At 43.9% G+C, this 21,809-nt stretch overlaps 1 protein-coding gene across 1 annotated transcript in view; it reads right to left on the reverse strand.

Moving 5' to 3' along the window:
• Window positions 1-21,408, reverse strand: part of KCNAB1 (potassium voltage-gated channel subfamily A regulatory beta subunit 1) — a 555,572-nt gene extending 534,164 nt beyond the window's left edge. Inside the window, exon 1 of the mRNA XM_068280851.1 lies at window positions 20,749-21,408. Coding sequence (XP_068136952.1) covers window positions 20,749-21,017 — 269 coding nt within the window. The 5' untranslated portion in view covers window positions 21,018-21,408. The remainder of the gene's footprint in view (window positions 1-20,748) is intronic.
• Window positions 21,409-21,809: the final 401 nt, after the last annotated feature.

The following is a 21,809-nucleotide window of genomic DNA, read 5'->3' on the forward strand; positions in this document are numbered from 1 at the left end:
GGGACTGATTGCCTGCGTTAACGGATTAAAAACGCGCATAGTGTGCGTTTTACATTGACTAACATTGTAACGCATAAAGCTAGCGTTGGCCAAAAAACTGCGCCTGGGTGCAGTGGAACGCAACGCACAAAAAGGCTGCGTTATATGTGAAAGCTAAAATGAAAGTCTATGGACTTTCATTTCACCTTGGGTAACGCAAACTTTATCCTTTGCGTTGAAACGCAGAAAATCTGCCCTAATGTGAAAGAGCCCTTAGGGATAACATTTTCAATAACGTTTCACTTAAATAGGATAAATATGTTTAGTATTTTTATAAACGTTATTCGTCACGGGTGCATTTTCTAAACGTAAATCATCACAACAGTTATAAAACATTAAAAATTTCCGGGTGCCGCTTGTAAAATTGTATTATTCTCCAGCGCCCTTATTTCCTGTTCGGCGCCCATTAAACGATATTTATAATGGGAGTGAATGGTGGCGCCCATTTTGTCCACTAGCTGCCTGTGCCCTTTTTTTCCTGTTTCCCCTATTGGCATGGTGGGTTTGGCAACAATGCCCTTGTTATCAACAGTAGGGGCCTAGAAACATCACCATAGTTGTTTAAAATACCTTATGGTTGAAAAAGTAAGGATTGGGAACTGGACACTGAAGTCAAAATAGAGTAAATGTTGAGTATTGGTTAGGGTTATTAGTTAGGATTAAGCATTGATTAAAAAGGTTACTGGCCTTAGTTCTTTGGGTGCTCATTAACAATACAATCCTGGGACCGATTGATCATTTCTGATCATTGCAGTAAACGATTGGAAATGATCAGTCGTGTCAATTAAAGGCCGTAGACCTCATATACAATCTGATCAGATCAGAGGGATTGACCCGAAAAATTTAAACATTTTGTCAGATCAAATTGGTTAGCAGATTTTTGGCACAACCGATTGCTGCAGTGATCGAAAATGATCGATCGGCTTCAGGATTGTATCATTAATAGGTACTTTAAAGGTTAGAAAGGCTTAGGAGAAATATAAGGATCAGGGCCGGTTCACACTCGGCGCTTGGACCGCCGCTTGCCCGCGATCGTGATTTGCGGGTAAAATCTTGCGATTCAGTGGTGATTCAGTGTAATAGGACGAGAATCGCAGCGCATTCGCCCCCGAAACGCTGCTGTATGAATGCATCCATAGACATACATTAGTAGATCGCCGGCAATCAGCAAATCGCTGAAAAATTGCCCAGTGTGAACTAACTCTCAGTGTTAGGAATTAAATGGTGATAGGATTAGGACTAGCACAAGACTAAGGTTAAAGTTGTCAGTTTGGTAGGCTGTGGAGTTAAAGGTAAAGAAGGGGCATTTTTTATTGTTAGACAAAAAAGAGGGAATCTCTTTGGCTTAAGCAACGAGCACAGCACCCATTACAAAGTACCCATTACAAAATGCATTACAGGCCTTGTGCAAATAGTGCAACTCGCATTGTGTACATAATACGCGTTGCTTAGTTATTACTATATGCACAATACGCAATATACAAGCAATTTCCATGGAACCTATATGATGCGAGTTGCTATTTGCATAGCGACCATTATGTTCTTTGTGTGCACGCCAGAAACATTTACCTGCACACACAGGTAATACTACTAAAAATAATAAACATTTTCCAGTGAATTGTTAAATAATAATATCCTGTCAATCTAACTGTTAGAAGCAGTGCTGGGCGTAATGGAAAAAGCTACGCTTACGGATCATTACGCGTAATTTTACGCTATTACGCATTACGGAATTACGCTTACGGCGTAGACATTCAATTACGGTACATGTCTGTAATTACGCATAGCCCTTACGCAATTACGCGTAAGAATACCGTAATTCAGGTTGTTACGTTATAGGCTTACACGTAAAATCCTACTAGCAATTAATGCGTAAGGTCATGCTGCCAAGCGGAAAAGTTGACGCATGGATCAATGTTAGGTAGCCGCCGACTTTAAGTGTTAATAGCAAAGCCCCCTTAATTGCTAAGAGCCTCAAATTTGGAGAATATATTAAGGAGATCAGAAGGAATAAGAGGAAAAAAAATGTTTTCAAAAAGACCTTATAGTTTTTGAGAAAATCGATGTTAAAGTTTCAAAGGAAAAATATATACATTTAAAAACCCGCCGACTTTAACGGTTAATAGCAAAGCCTGCTTAAAATTTAGGAACACCAAATTCACAGGAAATATTAAGGGGATCAGTGGGAATAAGAGGAAATTTTTTTTTTCAAAAAGACCTTATAGTTTTTGAGAAAATCGATTTTTAAGTTTCCGAGACCCCCAATCCATGGACCATGCGGGCTGGTATAGTCAGGGTGCGGAGCCCCACGCGGCCGGTGCTCCGCATTCTGGCTATCCCAGTCTGCATGGGGGACAAGGGGTTAAAGAGGTCTGGGAGGGGGGACCCCACGTCGTTTTTTTTTTATATTTCCCACACTCAGAACGAAGTAAGTAAAACTCTTCCCACTTGGGGAATCTATGAAAATAAAACACTATTGTTACCTGTGCAAAAAAAAACTGACATTTTCTGCATTTAAAAGACATTTTTGCCCTTGAAACTTAAAAATCGATTTTCTCAAAAACTATAAGGTCTTTTTGAAAAAAAAAAAAATTCCTCTTATTCCCACTGATCCCCTTAATATACCCTGTGAATTTGGTGTTCCTAAATTTTAAGCAGGCTTTGCTATTAACCGTTAAAGTCGGCGGGTTTTTAAATGTATATATTTTTCCTTTGAAACTTTAACATCGATTTTCTCAAAAACTATAAGGTCTTTTTGAAAAAAAAAAATTTCCTCTTATTCCTTCTGATCTCCTTAATATATTCTCCAAATTTGAGGCTCTTAGCACTTAAGGGGGCTTTGCTATTAACCCTTAAAGTCGGCGGCTTTTTTATATTATACGGGAGCGTAATATTACGCGATTACGGCAGACTGTGTAATTTCAATGGGAGTTTACTGTTTTACGCGTAATTTGTTACGCGTAATAACGTAACCTACGGTCTACGCGTAATTAATTACGCGTAATACCGTAACCTTACACGTAACGCTTACGGTGCATTTGTAGTGAATTACGATGCGTAATTACGCTAATGCGTAATTTCGGCCCAGCACTGGTTAGGAGTGAATACCTAAACTGGACTTAAAGTTGTTGCTAAGTAGAGTTTAATTAGAATGGTGTGGCCTGCTCTTCAGGCGTTCCGTGCGAACACAACAATGCTCCCATGCACACGGCACACGTCACACGTCATTGTTTCATATAACTGCTTCAACACCATGTATGAAGAATGGTCAGAATGACAAACATCTACTCAGTTTTACAAACAAGTCCTAAATGAATGTGTCCTGTGTGCAAATAATAGAGCAGCTGTGCATATAGCTCACCTGGAACACAGCTCTTTGCATCGATTTAGGGAAATATATTCCATTTAATTCTGACTATTGAAGAAAATCAGGACACACATTAGCAAAAGCACAAATTTGTGAGGCATATTATGAAAACATCACAGCCAAAGTATCACACATGCAATGCAAAGCACAATGTGTGTGTGCTTATGTGTAAGTGTGTGTGTGTGTGTGCTTATGTGTGTGTGCTTATGTGTGTGTGTGTGTGTGTGTGTGTGTGTGTGTGTGTGTGTGTGTGTGTGTGTGTGTGTGTGTCTTTGTGTGTGTGTGTGTGTGTGTGTGTGTGTTTGTGTGTGTGTGTGTGTTTGTGTGTGTGTGTGTGTGTGTGTGTGTGTCTTTGTGTGTGTGTGTGAGTGTGTGTGTGTGTGTGTGTGTGTTTATGTGTGTGTGTGTGTGTGTGTGTGTGTGTGTTTGTGTGTGTGTGTGTGTGTGTGTGTGTGTCTTTGTGTGTGTGTGTGTGTGTTTGTGTGTTTGTGTGTGTGTTTGTGTGTGTGTGTGTGTGTGTGTGTGTGTGTGTGTGTGTGTGTGTGTGTGTCTTTGTGTGTGTGTGTGTGTGTGTTTGTGTGTGTGTGTGTGTTTGTGTGTGTGTTTGTGTGTGTGTGTGTTTGTGTGTGTGTGTGTGTGAGTGAGTGAGTGTGTGTGTGTGTGTGTGTGTGTGTGTGTGCTTATGTGCAGGGATGAGCAGAAACTACGCCAGAGCGAATTTACGCATCGTAGTTCGCATCTACGCATCGTAGTTCATAGGCGGAGTTTCAAACCTACGCTTACGAATTTACGCGTAGCGAAGTACCGCTACGCGTAGCTTACGCGTACTATGCGTAGTTAACATGCGTATTGCGTAGTGAACTACGAATGCGTTACTCGCGTCTAATTTTCCGCATGCGATTGTATGCATACAAATGTACGCATTGGAAAGGGGAATGTACGCATAGAAGGGTTCCCAGTATATGCATTTCTAAAGAAATTAATGCGTACAATTTTCTGCATACGGGCATAAGTATCCGCATACACTACGCTTCGCACTACGCGTAATTGCGTATTTTAACGCGTATTCTACGAAATGCATACGAAGTGAATATTTGTTTTCGAAGCCGTAGTTTGGCAAAGCGTAATTGCGTAAAACTTTTGGGGGGGCAGGAGGGGTCACAGCATGAGGAGAGAGCATGGCCGCACATCGGCAGGGAGGGGGGACAGTCCCCTCTCCCCCTCCCTCACCTCGGGCTCTCCTTTCAGTGCTCCCTCTCCAGTATCTATCACTGGCAGCAGCGGCAGCAGGCAGGACACATACCTTCATCCACCGCCGGAGGTTCCGATCTCTAAGTGCTTCACACTACTTCCTGCTTAAACACTGTCCCCCCTCCCCGCCGACATGCAATGCTCTCCCCTCATGCTACAACTCCTCCTGTCCCCCCCAAAATGCCCCCCCCCCCCCGTGGGTGCAGGGGCTGTGTTCCCTATTGTGTTACCCCCTGCCTCTGTTCAGCCTTATGGACCAGGGAATCGTCAACACCTTAGGCTCAAGAAAGTGGAGTTAGCTAAACCTCAGTGGTTGGCTCATGGTAGAATCTAGAGGTCCCTTTTATGATGAAGATGACACCCAGATATAGAGTAAAAATAAACACAGAGGCCCAGAAAAAATATTGAAATATTACTGTATGAGAATAGTAGTACTGCATCAAGAATAAATATATTTTATTAATGATCCCATGCTATTATTCTTAAATATTGTGCTAGAAGAGCCTCCATCCCATAGCCACACTCACTGCTTACTTGCCAAACATTATTAATAGCCTTTATAAGGGCAACTATGTCATCAAGTTGACCATGACCACCCAGATCTCCAATTTTCCAGTGGTAAAACAAGACGTAGGTTTGGATTAGCCAGTTCCACCTTAGTTTCGTTGTGTTTTAGTCCAAGAAATGGGTTTTTATCTTTTAAAACATTTTTTGGAGTGCAAGTGATTGACCTCAGAAGGGCAAGATATGCCTGGATGGGGACCTGGTCATACTCCTTAACTGCCCTTACTGTGGTTTTCTAAGAGACAGACCTGATTAGTTAGTTTCTTGCTTTCTCACAAACTGACTAGCTACACAAAATAAGTTCTTGACTGTGTTCATTCTGTCTTTGATCCATGGCTTCCAGTCTCTTGGTAAAAATGTCACAAATGAATTAAAGTGGCTTTGAACCCAAATTTACAATTGTAATAACATAATTCTTAAATTACAACTGTGAAAGCATGTTTTATTTTTCCAGCTTGCCACAAGGTGGCAGTGGTTGCTCATAAGTTTCACTGTTTGTTTATCTTCCTTGTGTCAGTCTGTAGTCAATGTTAAGGTTACGTAAGGGCCCATTCACACCTGAGCGGGAATCGTGTGATTCCCGCTCATGGCACGCTAATCGCTATTGCTCCAAAACCGCCGCAGTGTCCAGTGATTTTTCCGCGTTAATCGCGGACAAATCACTCCCGCAAAACATTCTAGGTGTGAACGGGCCCTCACAGATTTCTGGTCTAAAGCTGTACATTTTATTTTAGTAAATGTAAAAATACATTTTTACATGTTAACATTACTGCTTTTTCTGTAAGTCCTTAAAGGGATACTGAAGGGGGGTCGGAGGAAAATGAGTTGAAGTTACCCGGGGCTTCTAGTGGTCCCCCGCAGGCATCCTGTGCCCGCGCAGCCACTCACCGATGCCCCGGCCCCGCCTCCGGTTCACTTCTGGAATTTCAGACTCTAAAGTCTGAAAACCACTGCGCCTGCGTTGGCGTGTCCTCGCTTCCCCTGATGTCACCAGGAGCGCACAGCGAAGGCACAGACCATACTGGGCCTGCGCAGTACGCTCCTGGTGCCCTCAGCGGGAGTGAGGACACGGCAATGCAGGCGCAGTGGTTTTCAGACTTTAAAGTCTGAAATTCCAGAAGTGAACCAGAGGCGGGGCCAGAGCATTGGGGAGTGGCTGCACAGGCACAGAATGTCTGCGGGGGACCATTAGAAGCCCTGTGTAACTTCAACTCATTTTCCCCTGACCCTCCTACAGTGTCCCTTTAACTGTGCTCTCATAAGTAATTTAGCAAATAATCTGACTTCAGTTCCACTTTAAGAATATCAGTTAGGGATAGACAGTTGATGTGCCATCCATGCTACAATGCAGGAAAGTAGTGCAGTGACTATATGGCCAAACCTAATTGAAATGAAGGTATCTCTGCATAGATCTCTCTGTGCACATTCGGGGTGGCATCATCCACTCTTGCGACCTCCTAGCACCCATACAATTTCTCTGGCTGATGGATTTGGCATACAATATTTAGATTTCCCACAGAAAATTTCCCTTGGTCATAACTAATGGCCCAGTTTGTTTTCTCTGTGGCAGATTTGAAGATAGAGTCCCATCTGCCTTGATGGTTTTTTTTTGGAGGGATATTAGTAGTAAAAATATTTCTGTACAAATCCACAACTGCCATCTACGTATTTACTATTTACCTGCATCAGTGTTTTATTTCAGCTAACATCTGGAAATATGCCTGAAGAAGGGGGCTAGATCCCAGAAAGCTTGCATAATTTAACTTTTAGCTATTAAAAGGTATTACTTTTACAAGACTATGGCCTCAATTCACTAAGCTTATCTCCTGTCTTTAATAACGTTTCTAGAGTGATCACCATGGTGATGAGGCATGTCATATTCAGGAAAAAATTTACCTGAGGCAAACCTAAAGTTAACTCTTCAATCAAGGCTGTTAATTAACTGTGTGTGTGAAAATAACTACAGAGGAGGTAACTTAAGGAATGAAGAGATAAGATAACTCTCTCACTGTGCCATGGTAAGTTTTCTCTTGCCTTATTATCTCTAGCATGATCTTATTGAATTGAGGCCTTTATTTTTTTCTGCCTACATAATTTGGGGGGATATTTAAATATGCTAACACTAGTAGTCCTGCCATGAGCAGCACTGATTAATGTGGTATTGTTATCAAATTTCATCTATAGTCTAAAGCATTAAACGCATCATAAAATTAACAGCTAAAAACATCTGACTGGTTTTCAAGGCTTGTTTTACACTTCATTAAGATACTAATTGTGAAACATTTATTTGCCAGGTAGAGTAATCAGATTGAGCTGGAAGTGTATACACTGTCTAAACAAGGCAGAAACGTTTGTGCTGTGTCCAGGTGGGGGAGGGAGCAGAGAACGTTATCTCCTTTATTGCTTACTAATTACTTTGCTAGGAATAAATCTGATAATTTGACCAGCAGCCAGCAATAATATCAATCAGCTTTAGTGAGGTGTAAATATGCATTCAAAATACATCAGAACATTCTCGTAAGAAGAAAATGGTGAGCTTCTGAGAGGAACTGATGATAAGGTAAGTATGCAATATTTATTTGCAGCTACATCATGCGTTTACTTTCAATAATTTTACTCAGTAAAGGTTTCCTTTAACTGTACTTTTAAAGAAAAGTAAAGCTGCTTGTAGAGGTAGGTGGACCAAATCATTTATGTTCAAGTTACAGAATAATGCGGTTTTAATGCATATCCTTCAAAAACAAAACCCCTGAAATCCATACAGTAAATCTAAGCGCTCACCCTGGCCATTTGCAATAATAATTTGGAAGTGTTCCACCATAACTGAGAAACAATAGTGTCTGCTTCAAGGTAAAGGTTAGCCGACAGCTGACAATATGCAGTCCCAGTGATGACACAGTCATCACTCTCACAATAGAGAGAGCCAAGAAATCACAAACTTTGGAAACAGTTTTACAAACCTGAGTGACTGTTACAAACTATGTGAAGAGAAAGCTGCTTTATGACAAGCTTGTTATTGTGTCGTGTTTAGAACAAGGTTTACTGGTTTCTGAAAATGTGTCCTAAATGATTATTTTGAATATAATAAATACCAGGTGTCTTCAAAACTTAGGCCAATATTCCTTTAATTAGTGCAGTGCAATTTGCCAATAGAGTTGTCGCGAGCCTCCGATTTTGGTTCGCGAACCTCGAACTCGAACACGCAAAAAAAGTTTGCGAACTTGCAAACTTTCAAACCGCCATAGACTTCAATGGTCAGGCGAACCTTCAAAACTACAAACATTAATTGTGGCCACTAAAGTGGTGGAAAAGATGTTTCAAGGGGTCTAACACCCTTAGGGGGGCATGGCGGAGTGAGATACACACCAAAAGTCACGGGGGGAAAATCCAAATTTGACGCACAACAGGGTTTAAGGGCAGAAATCACATTGCATTGCTAAATTGGAGGCCTAAAGTGCTTTAATCTTGCATGTGTACACATCAATCAGGTAGTGTAATTAGTGTACTGCTTCACACTGACACACCAAACTCACTGTGTAACGCACCGCAAACAGCTGTTTGTGTAGTGATGGCCGTAATGGACTTTTGCGCACCGTGGCGAGAGTGCAAGCGATGGCGGTTTTCAAGCCCATATGGTCGGGCTGAGGTAGCTGAATTCAGGGCCGGGCCGAGGCAGAGGCTGGAGAGGCTCCAGCCTCAGGGCGCAGTGTAGCAGGGGGTGCACAATTAATTCAGCTGTCATCCCCAATTGTGTTTGAAGCAGAAAGAAATAATAAAAGGGGATACATGACAGTGACTGCAAGCCAGATAACTAGAGATTAAGGCGTTGGGGAGGTTGGGGGCCCTGGGGAGCCTCTTACTCTAATAGTAATCAGTGTGTGACGGCTGGGGTAGGAGGGATGGAGGGGCGCACTTTGCTGTCTCGGCCTTGGGTGCTGAAGGACCTTGTCCCGGCTGAATGACAGAACACCATGGACTGAGTGTCCAGCTGATCGAATTTGGTCTGTCCACAATTAAGCAACGACCTTATTATCTATCTTTTTGGGTCAGGTGTGCCCCCAACCTCAACACACTCATTTAGCTGGTCATTGCTTCACTGTGATACGCAAGCCCCTTCACCACGGCAAGGTAACGATCACGAAGGGGAATTGACACATGTACATGCCTTTTGTTTGTTGTTGCAGCCACAGTGCAGCCAGGAAAATTAAGCAGACATGTACATGCACCAGAAAAATTATTATAGCGGCCGCTGCTAGGAGCGGCCTTAAAGATTCAGGAATCCACCTGGAGTCCTGGATCCTGTTGGTGGTGGCAGGGAAGGCATTCAAGCAGCCTGCAGGCAGAGATGCTGTGTGGGGACCGACTTAGTCTTGGGGCAGGCAGTCACACGGCCTGCAGGCAGAGATGCTGTGTGTGGGAACTGACTTAGTCTTCGGGCAGGCCTGACTGCTTTGCAGACCAGGCATCCGTGGTCAGATGGACCCTTGACCCAATGTTGTGTGCCAGAGATGACACCACTTGCCTTTCAACATCATAGTACGGTTTGGGTATCGCCTTTTTTGATAAATAATTGCGTGATGGTGTCTTACACTGCGGTGTGTGGCTTTGCTTTTGTGTGCTGCTTTTCCTCAGGTGGTCATCCCATTACAGTTTGTGCTTTGTAATCATGTGTCTTCGTAAGGTAGTTGTCCCTACGCGGGTCTTGGTCTTTCCATGGCTCAATTTTCGGTGGCAGAGAGTACAGTTGGCATTGCTCTCATCTGAGGCAGACACACAAAAAATGTCCACACCGCTGAGCCCTGGGATGATGGCACTTTGGTGATGGCTGCTGACAGAGTGTTAAAGTGTAACTGTCAGGCATAAAATCAAAAATCAATTCTTTATTTTTATCTGGTAAATAAGTAATAAGGATGCTAATCACGCAACCCAAAAGTTAAAATCACTATTACTTTTTTTGCTGATAAATGATCATTCCCCAGTTTACCTGACTCTTATTTGGTACGTTGCCGCACAAAGGAAGTTGCAGGGCATGCTGGGTTGTCCTTTTGTGCTTCTGTAAATTAGTTTAGTCTGAGGGGAAATAAAGAAGCAAAAAAAGAGAACCCAGCATGCCCTGCAACTTCCTTTTTGCGTCAACATACCAAATAAGAGTCAGGTAAACTGGTGAATGATCATTTATAAACAAGAAAAGTAATAGAGATTTTAACTTTTGGATTGCCTGGTTAGCATGGTTATTACTTGTTTACCAGATAAAAATAAATAATTGATTTTAAATTTTATGCCCGACAGTTACACTTTAAGTGGGGTGCCAGAATAAGAGCAGGAGGGGGAAGATATGTCACGCTTCCGTGCGGAAGCTGAGGGAGATGAGGTGTTCTGTGTTAAATAGTCAACTACATCCAGACAATATTGGGGGTTGATGGCACGTACCTTCTTCTGAACACTGTAATTTGGTCGAGGGCCACACAAAATCACGACAGCGCGACCTCGAACAGACCTGCCGAGTGGCCTGCCTCTGGCTCTGCCTCTTGTTTTGTCCATATTGGGGGGAATGAAGTGAAAGGTATGCACTGACTTGTCTAATATGATGTGCGGTTACACAGGTGCAGTGAAAAGGTATGCAGTGACTAGTATATAACACTGCGTGCTGTCACGCAGGTGCAGTGAACAGGTATGCAGTGACTGGTATCAATACAATGTGCAGCTGTCACACACACAGGTGCAGTGAAAAGTTATGCAGTGACTGGTATTATATAACACGCTGTCATGCTGTCACGCAGGTGCAGTGAACATGAACAGGTATGCACGGTCGGACTGGTATTATAAATGTGCAGCTGTCACACACAGGTGCAGGTGCAAGGGCCATCTGCGACACACAGGGCTGTATATGCAGTGTCAGTGAACATGAACAGGTATGCACGGTCGGACTGGTATTATAAATGTGCAGCTGTCACACACAGGTGCAGTGAAAAGGTAGGCACTGAATGTGCTGGGCCTTGCACAGTATAGCAATTAGCAAGGGCCATCTGCGACACACAGGGCTGTATATGCAGTGTCAGTGGCACACACACAAAAAAAAAAACTTCACAAGTACATTATCTCTGAAAAGAGCTCTTTTTGGGGTGCTTTTTAACAACAAATATAAGCTAGGAGCAAGCTACAAGAGACTAACTAAACTTTACCTATCTCTGCAGCAGGTTCCTCTCCCTTCTCTCACTACTGCAGCAACACCGAGTGAAATAAGCAGCTGCCTTACAAGGGGGGGGGGGGGGTCCAGGAGGGGGTGCAGTCTGATTGGCTGTAATGTGTCTGCTGACTGTGATGTAGAGGGTCAAAGTTTAGCCCAGTGATGTAGTATAGGGGCGGGTTGAACTCGCCATAAAGTTCACGTTTCGACGCGAATGCGAACCACCGATGTTCATGCGAATAAGTTTGCGGCCGAACCGTTCGGGACAACTCTATTTGCAAACAGATTTGTAGCAGCTACCATGAAGTCCATGGAGACCTAATGATTTGCTAGTGTGATGAAGTTGGTAGTAGATCTATTGCAGGGGTGCCCACACTTTTTCGGCTCGCGAGCTACTTTTAAATTTGCCGAGGCCAGGAGATCTACCAACGTCTCAAATGCTAAGCACGCCCCCCCCCCCCCCCCCCGCGTAGGTTAGCCAGGTATATGGGCCCTCAGTGTAGGTTAGCCAGGTATATGGGCCCTCAGTGTAGGTTTGCCAGGTATATGGGCCCTCAGTGTAGGTTTGCCAGGTATATGGGCCCTCAGTGTAGGTTTGCCAGGTATATGGGCCCTCAGTGTAGGTTAGCCAGGTATATGGGCCCCCAGTGTAGGTTAGCCAGGTATAGGGGCCCCCAGTGTAGGTTAGCCAGGTATAGGGGCCCCCAGTGTAGGTTAGCCAGGTATAGGGGCCCCCAGTGTAGGTTAGCCAGGTATAGGGCCCCCCAGTGTAGGTTAGCCAGGTATAGGGCCCCCCAGTGTAGGTTAGCCAGGTATAGGGCCCCCCAGTGTAGGTTAGCCAGGTATAGGCCCCCCCAGTGTAGGTTAGCCAGGTATAGGGCCCCCCAGTGTAGGTTAGCCAGGTATAGGGCCCCCCAGTGTAGGTTAGCCAGGTATAGGGCCCCCCAGTGTAGGTTAGCCAGATATATGTACCTGCAGGCAGAGGAGAAGAGGCGGCGAGGAGAGACTCTGGCAGGCCAATGGGATGTAGGAGAGAAGCGGCGGCGAAGAGAGAGGCGGCGCGGCCGCTACGTCATGGCTGGGGGCGGCGCCGGGCACGTTACACACGCACATTACACAGGCTGCCCGCCGCCGCCCCCAGCCATGACGCAGCGGACGCGCCGCCTCTCTCCTCCCTTTCTCCTCGCCTGCATGCATCCTTATTGGCCAGCGGCCAGCAGCTAAACACGAGCTGCTGGCCGCAACAAACATTAACGAGACGCGGCCAAGAGGCCGCGATCTACCAAGGAGGCGGTCGCGATCTACCGGTAGATCGCGATCGACCTATTGGGCAGCCCTGATCTATTGTATAACATTACATGTGCCCACTAATGATACAATCTCAATTGTACAATCATACCACCTTAACAAAAAAAAATTAAACACCTATCTTATCTACTCCTCTGAATGATAACCCTTTCCTGATATCTGAATTTAGCAGCAACCATTAAACTCCGTCCTAACGCTCACCAAACTCTACACATGATACAATTACCTTAGGCCCAGTTTACGCTGCAAAAATCAATTGCTTACTGATTGTGATTTTGCATTTAGATTTTTGCGCAATTTTGAAGGAAGGTGCAATTTTGAACCCTTGCTTTAACCACTTCACCACTGATGGGTTTTACCCCTTGAACACCAGAGCAATTTTCACCTTTCAGCGCTCCTTCCATTCATTCGTCTATAACTTTATTATTACTTATCGCAATGAAATGAACTATATCTTGTTTTTTATGTGTTTTAATGGGAAAATAGGAAAAAATAAGGGAAAAAATTATTATTTTTCAGTTTTCGGCCATTATAGTTTTTAAATAATGCATGCTACTGTGATTAAAACCCATTAAATGTATTTGCCCATTTGTCCCGGTTATAAAACCGTTTAAATTATGTCCCTATCACAATGTTTGGCGCCAATATTTTATTTGAAAATAAAGGTGCATTTTTTTCAGTTTTGCATCCATCCCTAATTACAAGCCCGTAGTTATAAAGTAACAGTGTTATACCCTCTTGACATAAATATTTAAAAAGTTCAGTCCCTAAGGTAACTATTTATGTTTTTTTTTATTGTATATATATATATATATCTTTTTTATTTTTTTTTAATTACAAAAAAAAATTAAATTATGGAGTGTGGGAGGTAATGAGTTAATTTATTGTGGAAAACTAATGTATTTGTATATGTAAAATGCTTTAGGGTGTAGTTTTGCTATTTGGCCACAAGATGGCCACAGTGAGTTTGTTTACATCGACCTGTAAGCGTTCGGAAGGACGCTTACAGGAAGCAGTACGAGGCTGGGAACATCACAATGATCGCGCTTCTTCTAATAGAAGCAGCGGATCATTGCGGGGGCTTAGATCAACGAACGGGAATGGATTTTCCCATTCATTGATCTCTGGGCGAGCGGGCGGCGGCGTGCACGAGCGGCGGAAGCGCGCGCACGAGCGGCGGGAGCACGGAAAGCGAAGGTAGCGCGGAAGGTATGGATTTCTCCGTCCCTTGGTTTTTTAGGGGGAAAAAAGGGACGGAGAAATTCGTACCGCGGGGGGTAAAGTGGTTAATCGAAAAGCTCCCAACTGTCCCTCTTTTGGAGAGACAGTCCCTCTTTGGGAACTAAATCCCTCTTTCTCCCTCATTTGGCCCTCTTGCGAGACTGATGTATAGATTTATGTAAATACATGTATTTTTCTAGTGAAACAATGTATTTAACTGACTCTGAACTGTATCTTATTTTCAAATGTTAAAATGAAGGAAAACTATGCATGATTGAAACCAGTGTAGTTTGAGTGATAAAACTACATCTTTTGCCTCTGAATTCCTTGGGATATGGTTGGCAAGGGGTGTGGTTGGGGGTGTGGCTAAAGGTGTGACAGAAGAAGGCTTAAAGTGTCCCTGTTTTGTATCTCAAAATGTTGGGAGATATGTAATTGCTCAAAAAAATGTTATATGGGATTTTATACAAATCACAACACTGCATTGAGAGGTGTAAAAGAGATCGTGTGACATGGCTGTCCCCTCTGTAGCTGGACAGCCGATCACGATGACTGTCTGGGGAGTAAAAAATAAAATAAATAAATAGTAAAATGTATTTAAAAAATAATAACATAAATACAGTATTTGTAAAAAAGAAAACAAACACTGCTGGAGCGATCAGACCCCACCAACAGAGAGCACTGTTGGTTGGGAGAAAAGGAGGGGAGGGGGGAATCACTTGTGTGCTGAGTTGGACGGCCCTGCAGCGAGGCCTCAAAGCTGCGGTGGTCTACTTGTTAAAAAATGGCCTTAGGGGAGTTTAACACTGCGGTCCTCAAGTGGTTGTATTCAAAGGCGTTGTAATGTGTGAAAATACTACTTAGGAGAAAAAGTGAATTGCATACGGGCCCTTATGTTTTATGTGCTGCTGGTCTTGGGAATCTATATGGAATAGCTCTGAAGTATTTGAGGAATCTGATTGTTGGTTGCAATATCTTAGAGTCAGGGCTGGTTCATTATTGATATATGTGATCTCTTACATTATAGAGGCTCTAACACTTCCCTCCCTTGACATAGTTCTGCACTGCATGCTCTAGCAGTCCCCTGCCAACACAACCTGCCTTCCCCCTGAGCATTAAAGGGGAACTTCAGCCTAAACAAACATAATGTCATTAAGTTACATTAGTTATGTTAATTAAAATAGGTAAGAAATATAATATCTTACCCACCCTGTTTTAAAAGAACAGGCAAATGTTTGTGATTTCATGGGGGCAGCCATCTTTGTGTTTGAAAGGAGGTGACAGGGAGCATGAGACACAGTTCCAACTGTCCTGTGTCCTGATCACCCCTCCCAGCTGCACACGCCAGGCTTCAAATCTTAAATTCAAAATTAAAAAAAAAAAGGTTGTACCAAAACAGCAGAACAAGAACAACAACATCAGAAATCCCATCATGCTTTGCACAGCATCAGGGGAAAATGCCCAGGCAGTTTTCTTCTGTGCAGCTAGAAAGGAGGCTTGGGTAACAAAAACAAAGTTCTGATGCTGTGAAACTGTTAAAGAAACACCAAGCCTTTTCAGTGCTGCTGAGTAGATTATTAGTCTGGAGGTTCACTTTAAAAACTTTAGCAGTCTTGACACAACAGTACTCCCGCTTACGGTTACCATACAACATATTATATGGCATTTGGGTTTATGTGCCCTTTGCAGTATCTTGGTAACAGCCCCCCATACGGACCATTGTATTGTTGTTATTTTTTTTTTTCATAACACTGCATGGTTGCATTTCCTTTGGTCTTTTAAAATCAACTTAACATCACTGTGTATTTAGATACCTTACCAGATGCATACTATATGCCTTATACCAGTGATGGCTAACCTTGGCACTCCAGCTGTGACAAAACTACAAATCGCATCATGCCTCTGCCTCCCCGAGTTATGCTTAGAGCTGTCAGTGTATTGCAATGCCTCATGGGACTTGTAGTTCCACCACAGCTGGAGTGCCAAGGTTAGCCATCACTGCCTTATACCCACAGAGTTGGAAGGGTTCCCACACGTAAAACTTGCAATGGGGCCCAGAGCTCCTAAGCTATGCTACTGCATGAGATCAAACAGAAAAGAAGACATAAAGAAATACAACAATTAAGAAATATTAAATCATGATGCGATAACCAGATAATGAGAGATAATTTATGACATGAGTTTGTGAATCAGCCCCATTGGGTGGCTGATGTGGAACATACCAAAATAAGAAGTCCCCTGTAGTAAATATGTTACTGGCCCCAAGACTTGAAGTGTTAAAAGTGATATTTCAACTAAAATTAAACAGGTACCAAAAGGCAACCAATAGAATAATATTCTCAGTCCAAACAGAAAACCTGATTGGTTGACTCTGGAATCCGTTCCTCTCAGGGGCGTAACTAGAAATCACTGGGCCCCCCTGCGAATATTTGGATGGGGCCCCCCCATAGGTGCCAAATAATCGTAATGGGGCAGCGTTTCACTGTAAATTAATTGTAAAGTGGGCAGCATTTTACCAGACAATCGTAATGTGGGCCAGAAAATCGTAATGTGGGCAGAGTTCACCAGAAAATCGTAATGTGGGCACCAGTCACCAGAAAATAGTAACGTGAGCAGCAGTCACCAGAAAATTGTAACGTGGGCAGCATTCACCAGACAATCGTAATGTGGGCAGCGTTCACCAGAATATCGTAATGTGGGACAGAAAATCGTAATGTGGGCAGAGTTCACCAGAAAATTGTAACATGGACAGCATTCACTAGACAATCGTAACTTGGGCAGTGTTCACCAGAAAATCGTAATGTGGGCCAGAAAATCGTAATGTGGGCAGCGTTCACCAGAAAATCGTAACGTGGACAGCATTCACCAGACAATCGTAACGTGGGCAGTGTTCACCAGAAAATCGTAATGTGGGCCAGAAAATCGCAATGTGGGCAGCAGTCACCAGAAAATCGCCATGTGGGCAGCAGTCACCAGAAAATTGCAATGTGGGCATCAGTCACCAGAAAATCCTAATGTGGGCAGCAGTCACCAGAATATCGTAATGTGGGCAGCAGTCACCAGAAAATCCTAATGTGGGCAGCAGTCACCAGAAAATCCTAATGTGGGCAGCAGTCAGTCACCAGAATGTCGTAATGTGGGCAGCAGACACCAGAAAGTCGTAATGTGGGCAGCAGACACCAGAAAATCCTAATGTGGGCAGCAGTCACCAGAAAATCGCAATGTGGGCAGCAGTCACCAGAAAATCGCAATGTGGGCAGCAGTCACCAGAAAATCGCAATGTGGGCAGCAGTCACCAAAAAATCCTAATGTGGGCAGCATACACCAGAAAATCGTAATGTGGGCAGCAGACACCAGAAAATCGTAATGTGGGCAGCAGACACCTGAAAATCGTAATGTGGGCAGCAGACACCTGAAAATCGTAATGAGGGCAGCAGACACCTGAAAATCGCAATGTGGGCAGCAGTGACCAGAAAATCGTAATGTGGGCAGCAGACACCTGAAAATCGCAATGTGGGCAGCAGACACCTGAAAATCGCAATGTGGGCAGCAGACACCTGAAAATCGTAATGTGGGCAGCAGACACCAGAAAATCGCAATGTGGGCAGCAGACACCAGAAAATCATAATGTGGGCAGCAGACACCTGAAAATCGTAATGTGGGCAGCAGACACCTGAAAATCGTAATGTGGGCAGCAGACACCTGAAAATCGTAATGTGGGCAGCAGACACCAGAAAATCATAATGTGGGCAGCAGACACCAGAAAATCGCAATGTGGGCAGCAGTGACCAGAAAATCGCAATGTGGGCAGCAGTGACCAGAAAATCGTAATGTGGGCAGCAGACACCAGAAAATCGCAATGTGGGCAGCAGTGACCAGAAAATCGTAATGTGGGCAGCAGACACCTGAAAATCACAATGTGGGCAGCAGACACCAGAAAATCACAATGTGGGCAGCAGACACCAGAAAATCACAATGTGGGCAGCAGTGACCAGAAAATTGCAATGTGGGCAGCAGACACCTGAAAATCACAATGTGGGCAGCAGTGACCAGAAAATCACAATGTAGGCAGCAGACACTAGAAAAAAAAATGCACTTGTGAAAAAAAAGCAATTCACTTACCTGACAGAAGTCTTCTCCTCTCCCAGCATCTGGCTCGCAGCTCCCCGAGTCCTCCTGCAGCACATCTCCCGCGCTGACAGGCAGAGTGCAGGGCTACAGCAAGATGGCTGCCGAAGCCCTGTACTAGAGACACAAATAGTCTCCAGTGTAGGGCTTCTTCGGCGGCCATCTTGCCGTAGCCCTGCTCTGCCTGCCGGAAACTATGCAGGCTGCTGAAGCGGGGCTGCGGGGAATGAACTGGCGCAGCGTCTATTAGACGCTGCGGCCAGTTGAGCACCTTGCTGGGGGGTCCAGAGCAGCGCGCCCCCCACGGACAGTGAGCGGGCCCCAGAGCAGCCCCGGGCGGCCGGGCCCCCCTGCGGCTGAGAGAGTCGCATCCCCGGTAGGTACGCCGGTGGTGACAGCCTTTCCTCCTCCGGGCCCCTGACTTGCTAGGGGCCCCCCTGCAACTGCAGGGGCTGCAGGGTCTATTCCTACGCCCCTGGTTCCTCTTTTGCCCATGTTTTCCTTTGTCCTGTCTTGGGAAATCAGCCTAACATTGTAGCACTGTGTGCCATCATACTGGCAAGGTAGGAACCAAGCAGTTATACAAATATTTCTTGAACACAATACTGGGTTGATAGGTCTATGAGGGCCTCATTTATCCAGGCCAGGGTATATCCCTATCACAAACGGAGGTAGTTTCACCTGGACATGATGGCCCATATAACTTTTTCTGATGAATTTTCTCCTGGATGATTTTTTTCAAACTAGACAATATAGTGCATTTTAAACCACCAGCAAGGAAAAGAATACTCAACTTAATTTTGACCTCACTGTTTTGCTTACTTTTTTGTACTTTTTCCATTGCAAAATGCTGAAAAGTTATTCTAAATCGAAGATGAAAATGATCTCCTAGGAGAAAACTCAGGACCAGGGGTGTAGCAATAGGGGTTGCAGAGGTAGCCACCGCATCGGGGCCCCTGGCCCTCCCTCAACTACAGTATTAGCCCTCTATTGGTCCTGTGCTCATAATAATCACTTCTATAGAGACTTTGAATGCTGGTAATTATTAACAAACTGTTTCCCATCCCCTACTTGCACCTCTGACACTGTAGTAGCCATTGGCAGGTATTGGTGTGCCGTATCAATTGCTATGTATAGAGTGCTTGGGGGGCCCCATTGTAAAACTTGCATCGGGGCCCACAACTCCTTAGCTACGCCACTCTTTAGGAGAAAATGTTAACTGCACACGGCCTTTTGTCTTTTATAGGAGCTGTTGTAAGCGACTTCTTCAGTTCCTTCACCTCATATGAACTCCTGCTGTAATAAGAAGTCTTCTAACATCAAGAGGTGTCCAGTTGAACATACCTAACTTTTTCTTAAACCAGCTATATCTAAAAATAAACAAATAAAAGATACATTTTCAACCAAGTAAGCAACACCAACCAGCTGAAGCACTATTAGCTGAATGAACCAGAACTCAATATTAAGCAGCGACAATCTATCATGCAAAATATACAATGCTTATACCGATCAGATTTATTCCACATCACCAAAAACCAGCAAAAGCATCTTGTAACATGAACAATGCTCAGTACATACTTGTTAAAGGGAACCGGAGGGGAGGAACATATGGAGGCTGACATATTTATTTCCTTTTTCTAACAATGTGCTTTTCCTGGCTCTCCTGCTGATCCCCTGCCTCTAAAACTTTAGCCATAGACCCTGAACAAGCATGTAGATCAGGTATGATCTGACATGATTAGCTACATGTTTGTTTCAGGTGTGTGATTCAAACACTACTTACCAGAAATATCAGCAGGGCTGCCAGGCTACTGGTATTGTTTAAAAGGAAATAAAAATGGCTGCCTCTCATCTTGGGTACCTTTTAAGCACCTGTTCTTAAAGGGAACCTGAAGTGAGAGCATACCTCACAACTTTTTGACATAAGCCACACCCCTAATCACTCCAACACCACACCCCTACTCATGCATACCATAAAGATTTCATAAGGAAATATGTAGGTAGAAAAAAACAAAGTCTTGTAAAAGTAATACCTTTTATAAGAAAAAGATGTAATTTTATCATTCAAACCATACTGGTCTTTTCTATCCTGGTTCATTTTCCTTCATATTAACATTTGAAAATAAAATAAGAAATACTGTTTGTCAATTTAACGGATGGGAATAAAGTTTAGAGTTAGTTACACATTTTTTAGTAGAAAAATACATATATTTACACAGATCTGTGAAACAAAGATGGACAACTGAGTAGGAAAGATGGAGATTTGGATCCCAAAGAGGGACTGTCCCTCCAAAAAGGGACAGTTGGATGCTATGTGAGAGATATATAGAGGCTGCCATATGTATTTCCTTTTAAACAATGCCAGTTGCCTGGCAGTCCAGCTGGTCCTCTTTGTCTGCAGTAGTGTCTGAATCACACACCTGAAACAAGCATGCAGCCAACCTAATCAGATTTTTGTCAGAATTCTCTGAGCTGCATGCTTGTTCAGGGTCTATAGCTAAACGTATTCGAGGCAGAAGATCAGCAGGACTGTCAGGCAACTGGTACTGTTTTGAAGGAAATAAATATGGCAGCCTCCATATATCTCTCACTTCAGGTTCCCTTTAAACTAGAACTGATGAAAAGAGAAAAGCAAACTACTTTACAGCGAGTTTGTAGAGTGAGAGGCGTTGTTCCTGCTTACCTGTAGGGCATTCCTGTCCTGCATGCCACAGTGTGTTCATAGGATAACTCGCACACCCTGAGGTACCAGTTCATCTCCAGCTCATACAGGAGAGAGGTCTTGCCACTTCTCGGCTGGACCTGCCCCGCGGCGCTGTGGCGTTTACCTTTCCCATTTTCTGCCAAGCTTTTCGGAGCCTTATTTCCCAAAGAGACCACAGAGTACTTCCTGAGTTTGGTGCTATCATCCACAATCTTGCCCCCAACTGCCCCAGTGCGTGCTGCCAGCATTGTGTCCTATTATCAGCCTAACGCTATGTCACTGTCATCAGAGAGACTGTGGACAGGTTTTTTTTCCTCACAGCCTGGTCCTCCCTTACAGCTTCACACTGGTCATGGAAAGGTAACTAGATCCCTTTAGATTTAGTTTAACCACTTCAGTCCTGAAGGGGCCAGCAACGCATTGCAAAGCCAATGCGTTGCAGGCCCCTTCAGCAGCATAAGGGTTAGAAAGAAAGTAAACTGTCAGGTGTCTGTCTTGCTGAACTCCTGTAAGCTAAGCAGCACTCTACCTGGTGCAGGTAGCCTTGCGCAAATCTGAGGGGAAGCTGCAGCTCAGTCTGCCATTCACACAAAGCTTTGCTCTCCTCTGTGAAGGGGAGCCCTGCCAAGCCAAAGTACAAAATAAAACTGGCATCTAAGACTCTTTAATCTGGGGATTGTTACAGCACTGCTGCACACTGGCTGCTGGGCGTTTTATTGTGATAGAGGAAGAGCTGCCTTTAGTTTGTAATCACGAGTGTACGCTGGAGTGGGATTAAATGTACTTAAATCAACAGTGATATAAAAAAAAAGAAGCCTGATCCTTTGCTACATCCGCCTTGCATTGTGGAGTCTCCAGGAAATGAATGTGATTGAAATTGAATGTAGTTTAATGAAACACCATTAACTTGAAAAACATAGGCTTACAGTTATATAGTTCAAATGTAATGATACCTGTTCAGAGATCCATATACAATATCCTTCATGGCAAGGATAAACAGTGGTTTTAGAAGCATATATTCTCCTTTTCTGTTACTTTGC

The sequence above is a fragment of the Hyperolius riggenbachi genome, chromosome 4 (genome assembly GCF_040937935.1).
Source record: "Hyperolius riggenbachi isolate aHypRig1 chromosome 4, aHypRig1.pri, whole genome shotgun sequence".
NCBI classification, from domain to species: domain Eukaryota; kingdom Metazoa; phylum Chordata; class Amphibia; order Anura; family Hyperoliidae; genus Hyperolius; species Hyperolius riggenbachi.